This window comes from Salmo trutta, chromosome 16 (assembly GCF_901001165.1).
Source record: "Salmo trutta chromosome 16, fSalTru1.1, whole genome shotgun sequence".
NCBI lineage: Eukaryota > Metazoa > Chordata > Actinopteri > Salmoniformes > Salmonidae > Salmo > Salmo trutta.
The window spans coordinates 2587460-2593424 of NC_042972.1; the positions used below are offsets into that span (position 1 = coordinate 2587460).

General features: G+C 39.6%; 1 protein-coding gene across 1 annotated transcript in view; it reads right to left on the minus strand.

Moving 5' to 3' along the window:
* The window catches only part of dennd6a (DENN/MADD domain containing 6A), a 33391-nt gene extending 28775 nt beyond the window's left edge, over nucleotides 1-4616 (minus strand). Inside the window, exons 1-4 of the mRNA XM_029692744.1 lie at nucleotides 4278-4616; nucleotides 3846-3884; nucleotides 3698-3740; nucleotides 273-385 (exon numbers count right to left, since the gene is read on the minus strand). Of these exons, the coding sequence (XP_029548604.1) occupies nucleotides 273-385; nucleotides 3698-3740; nucleotides 3846-3884; nucleotides 4278-4502 (420 nt within the window). The 5' untranslated portion in view covers nucleotides 4503-4616. The remainder of the gene's footprint in view (nucleotides 1-272; nucleotides 386-3697; nucleotides 3741-3845; nucleotides 3885-4277) is intronic.
* Between the last annotated feature and the right edge of the window lie 1349 nt (nucleotides 4617-5965).

A 5965-nucleotide genomic window follows, 5' to 3' on the forward strand; every position in this document is an offset into this window, starting at 1 on the left:
CACCCCCCGTGTAGCAGCAGCTCACCCCCCGTGTTGCAGCAGCTCACCCCCCGTGTTGCAGCAGCCCACCCCCCGTGTAGCAGCAGCTCACCCCCCGTGTTGCAGCAGCTCACCCCCCGTGTTGCAGCAGCCCACCCCCCGTGTTGCAGCAGCCCACCCCCCGTGTTGCAGCAGCTCACCCCCGTGTTGCAGCAGCTCACCCCCCGTGTTGCAGCAGCTCACCCCCCGTGTTGCAGCCAGAAACATGTAGAAGTCCCCGAACACATTTTTACCTTGAGGCAGACTGGGGCGTCACGGTCAAACTGGTCCAGAAAACATCCCAGAGAAGACTTCCTGCCTGAGGCCTGGCGGAAACGGAAGCAGAACTGTGTGTCCCCTAGACAACCTGCCAAACAGGAAGAGGAAACGCATGCAGTTATTCTCCTCTATGTTCCAGCTCTTTCCTCTAAAGCTGGATGGAATTCCAGCACTGAGATGGGGAAGTGGGCAGGGGAGGAATGCTGTGATGTCCCATGTAGCTCAGTTAGTAGAGCATGGTGTTTGCAACACCAGGGTATTGATCTGAATCTCTGTGAATCATTTTGAAAAATTTCACTTCAGGATATTATTATTATTTTTTTTTTTTTAACAGTTCAGTGAGAATTATCCAGTGTAAACTACCAGTGACATGCTCACTTACAGGCCCTTCCCAACAATGAAGACAGAAAGAATAGAAAAATAACAGGTGAAATAAATCCAATGAGTAAAAATAACATGGCTGTATACACAGGGTACCAGTATATAGATATGTACATATAAGTAGGGCTAGTAACTAGGCAACAGCATAGATAATAAAACAACAAGCTGTAGCGTATGTGAGGTCAAAAGACTTGAGTTTCAAAAAGGGTCAAATCCAATATGTAACTAACTTTGGATGTCTTGGGACTTCATCCCAGTACGACTAATTTCACTAAAAACTAAAATATCTAGTTGTGCCATTTGTCACATTGTTGTTTCTATGACGAGTCAGGCTGGGTAAATCATTTGATCTGATGGCAAAAAAACGAACCAAATATCATGTTTTTAAGATGAGATTCACCCAATAAAAATGTTACATTGCTTTTAGTCATTATCAAATGAGCATGTGAACATAACCCGTCTCAACATTATTTTATTGCATAGTCCCAGTCGTTATCCGACAGAACGGGGGGGGGGAAATGTGTGGTTACCTAGGTTACCCCATTGGCTCACAGCAAATCTAAAAACGGGTGAACGGGTCATCCAGCGGCTACACAAACCATTTGGATTGACATTATGCACACACTGGACTCTACCCACACACACTCACCCACCGGACTCTACCCACACACACACACACACACACTCACCCACCGGACTCTACCCGGACTCTACCCACACACACCGGTCTCTACCCACACTCACCCACCCACCGGACTCTACCCACACACACACACACACACACACTCACCCACCGGACTCTACCCACACACACACACACACACACTCACCCACCGGACTCTACCCACACACATATATTGATGTCACACACTCGCTACTGCTACTCTGTTTATTATCTATCCTGATTGTCTAGTCACTTTTACCTCTATCCACATGTACATATTACCTTAATTAGCTCAACTACCCTTGTAGCCCTTGCATATAGCCTCGCTATTGTTATTTCCTTATTTAGTCTTGCTGATTGTTCTTACAGTTTAACTCTGCATGGAGTGTGTAAAGCTGTCATTAAGGCAAAGGGCGGCTACTTTGAAGAATATAAAATATATTTTGATTTGTTCTACACTTTTTTGGTTACTACATGATTCCATATGTGTTATTTCATAGTTTTGATGTCTTCACTATTATTCTACAATGTAGAAAATAGTAAAAAAATAAACTCTTGAATGAGTAGGTGTGTCCAAACGTTTGACTGGTACTGTAAGTGTGTGTGTGTACTTACTACTTAGAAAAGTGGGATAGTCCAGAGAAAATATTTGAACAGCTTTATATATATATATATATATATATATATATATATATAAACTCAGCTATTGCCTGACACCCAATCAGCTGCGGAGAAAATGACTGACTCAGTGTCTGGTGCAGGGTGTCAGGGGCGTGTCTAACACGGGTGTGATGCAGCGTTGGGGCTTGTCTAACACGGGTGTGATGCAGCGTTGTGGGCGTGTCTAACACGGGTGTGATGCCCTAAAATAGCCTTCCCTGTGGCTTGGTATAGCATGGTGTTTGCAACACCAGGGTTGTGGGTTCGATTCCCACGGGGGACCAGTACGGAGAGAAAAAAACATGTATGAAATGTATGCATTCACTACTGTAAGTCGCTCTGGATAAGAGCGTCTGCTAAATGACTAAAATGTCAAATGTGGCGCCGGACATTTGACCAGCAGCATTTAAATTTATCGTACATTTGAGAAATGTACCGGACCCATATCCATTTGGGTAACCTGATTAGAGCATCCACCCACGGTGCTCAGAATAACACAAATCAGATTTAGATTATGGTAATTCATATTAACAGAACATGCAAGTTGAGGCTGCAACGGTATGCGTTCTTCTTACCGAATTCCAATGCACACTTTGAAGATGTTACAATAACTGTCCACATTTACCTTTTCATCAGCCAACAAGACAAGTAACAAACAGCAAAATCACTAGTCTATGTCAATCTACTATGGCCCCACAGTAGAAACATTTATCGATTATATTGGCCAGTTTGTCAAGAAAAAGGGAAAAAAAGACCTATTCCAAACAAGACTTTGGGACGATAAATCACTAATTCATTCAACCAGTAGGCCTCGGCAACACAAACACCTTAAAAAGCAATGAGGCTGACGCAACAGATCAGAAGGTTCAGTTGAAAACATTTTAAGGGCAGAAATGTGCACAAGGCAGTAGACTATGTATGAATGTTTGTTCCATAATGCAATTAGCTGGGAAACACTGTTGCCAAAAGCGGTGAAAATAACCCGTTACAAAATGTGTTAAGGTGGAGATCTAAAGATGCAACAACTAGCATGGGATTAATACGACAAGGATTATCGTCAACTAGCATGGGTTGATAATATGACTAGGATTATCATCAACTAGCATGGGATGCTAATATGACTATGATTATCATCAACTAGCATGGGATGCTAATATGACAAGGATTGTGCCTTTGGCTGATGGACAATTAAAGTTGATTTGAAAACCAATAGAACAGGAGAGAAAGTGGTTTCAATGACATATGGTCGGATTTTAATCTTTAGCAAGTTAAGACGTGCCTTCAAACAAAAAGGCCTATATGTTTTCAAAACGCATAGTGCCTCCATCTCATTGTCTGATGCAATGAAGCCTACCAACTGTCGCCTATATCCACTTGCATGGCGAATGGGAAGCGTGTTTCAATTACCAGCTAAGGGAGAAAAAAATATGCTATTTGTAAATCATGGGCATCAAAACTGCATTCAACTTTATTTAGACCTTTTTTTTTTGAAGTACATACCTGCCGTGGGGGCAGATATGACGATAGATACTCATCGAGACTCCCTTCTTCGTTAAGTAACGAACGTATGTTGACATTATTAAACTGGTGAATTACAAGTCGCTTCCTCGGTTTAAAAGGTTAAATGGTTATATTCAACAGTTAAGTGTAAACCCAGATTCTGGTTCATGAGAGACTATGAAGGAAGGACTTTACCTGAGTTGGAGTCTGGGAATGACAAGTAGCAGATACTTGTTTTCTGTAACAAAAATAACATGGATAGTTTGTTTGATTGTGACATTTCAATACAAAAAGACAGTCAGTGTGATTACATGAGGTTACTTTTGGAAAAACATCAACTTGCCTCTTTCTCGGATAGTTTGGAATGGTGTGGGTAGATGACCTGCAAGAGAGAGAAACAACAGTTGGCTAACTAATGTAGCGGATAGCTCACTGGTTAGCATGCTAACTAAATGCTAACAGAATGCTAACAGAATGCTAACAGAATGCTAACAGAATGCTAACAGAATGCTAACAGAATGCTAACAGAATGCTAACAGAATGCTAACAGAATGCTAACAGAATGCTAACAGAATGCTAACAGAATGCTAACAGAATGCTAACAGAATGCTAACAGAATGCTAACTGTAAAACGTTACTTTTAAATTCCAATAGCTTGCTAAAAAAAACGTTATAGTTAGCTACGACTTAACACCATTAGCTAGTTAGCCAGCTAAGTTAGCTATCCATCTAACGAAGTGACAACAAGTAGAAGAAAAAAGGTCTTTGACTGCACCTCCACAGCCTGGCCGAGTTCTAGATCAAACCCGACGACACAGATGCAGTGTAGCCAGGCAGAGAAGCGATCCCACGGCAGGAGAAGCGAATCCGTGTCCTCCTCTCTTCCAGGCCCGACGTTTAACGTTATTTCTTCCGCTGGAGATATGCTCACATCCTCGTCTCCGATTTCTTCAGGCTCTGCGAGTTGCTCCTCTATCTCCTCAGAGCCCTGCAAAGCCATCACGATATCCAACGGTGGAAAATGCTTCCTTTCGTTAACTTTTATACTGGTCACTTTATCCTTTGATAGCAAGCTAACCAACGTCACCCCACCACAGGAGAAGGAATAAAAAATACACAGAAAACGTAGTCTGGCGTGGCTACGCTACGTAAGCACGTAACGTTCCAACCGGAAATGCAGTAGCGGCACTAGCCCACTAGTCGGCGCTACAATCATGGGCGTTTAAAAAAAAAAATAATAATAATATATATATATATATATATATATATATATATATATATATATATATATATATATATATATATATATATATAAATTCCATTTTTATTAATAAATATCCACAAACAAAAGAGTATTATTGTCACATGTAAACAAGCATGCAAACACACTATTTACATTGCCAGGAATCCTAAAACAAACAAATCATATTCATTAATAATACAACAAGTTTTAATTGCCTTTTTGTTTTTCATGTTAGTTATTCAGTAGTGCCATATTGTTTTAAACTCATTTATAAAGTGAAAAAAGTTAGGTTTTGAATTAGACCATTTGCATTTGTGAATATGAAATTTACCTAATATTATTAGCAGCTTAATTAAATATACTACATCTTTATCTATGTCAGAATTTCTGAAATAAATCATTATATCAAAACAATTAAATACATTTACATTATTTAGCAGACGCTCTTATCCAGAGCGACTTGCAGTAGTGAATGCATACATTTCATACATTTTTTTTTTCTTTTCGTACTGGTCCCCCATGGGAATCGAACCCACAACCCTGGCATTGCAAACACCATGCTCTACCAACTGAGCCACACGGGACCAAAATAGTACAACAGGTCCTATTTTTTTTGTAACAAAATTCTGTATGTCAATCCAAAAAAATTCTGCTATAAATACAGGCAAAAAACAAATGCAAAATGGTATCCTTCTCGATTCCACAGAAATCACAGTTATTTTCAATTTTCAGCTTGAATCTTTCCAAAACATGTTTCACAGGATAAATTCTATGTAACATTTTAAATGAAACTTCCTTTACTTTATTACTGATACAATATTAGCAATTTTCCATGCTTTCCCCCATTGTATATCACCATAGATATTTGACCAAAATAATCTTGTTGATGGGAATTGTAGTATCACAAACAATATTCCCAATCTGTTTATTACTACATGTATCTTTGATGTTACTATTACCAATGAATATATTTTCATGTAAATCTATGTTACTTACATCAACCACAGAGGAATTTAAAAGAGATACAACCCCCATTGGAATTGCATCAAACACAATTGCATATTCTTTCAGGGTTATTGGAATTTTAAACTTATCAAGAAATTCCCCATATGAGAGTAGATATCCATCCTCATTCAGTAACTGACCAACCAAAATAATTTTATTATCAGACCAGTTACGAATTATTATATATTTTTTTAATCGTATATCTTTGGTGTCCC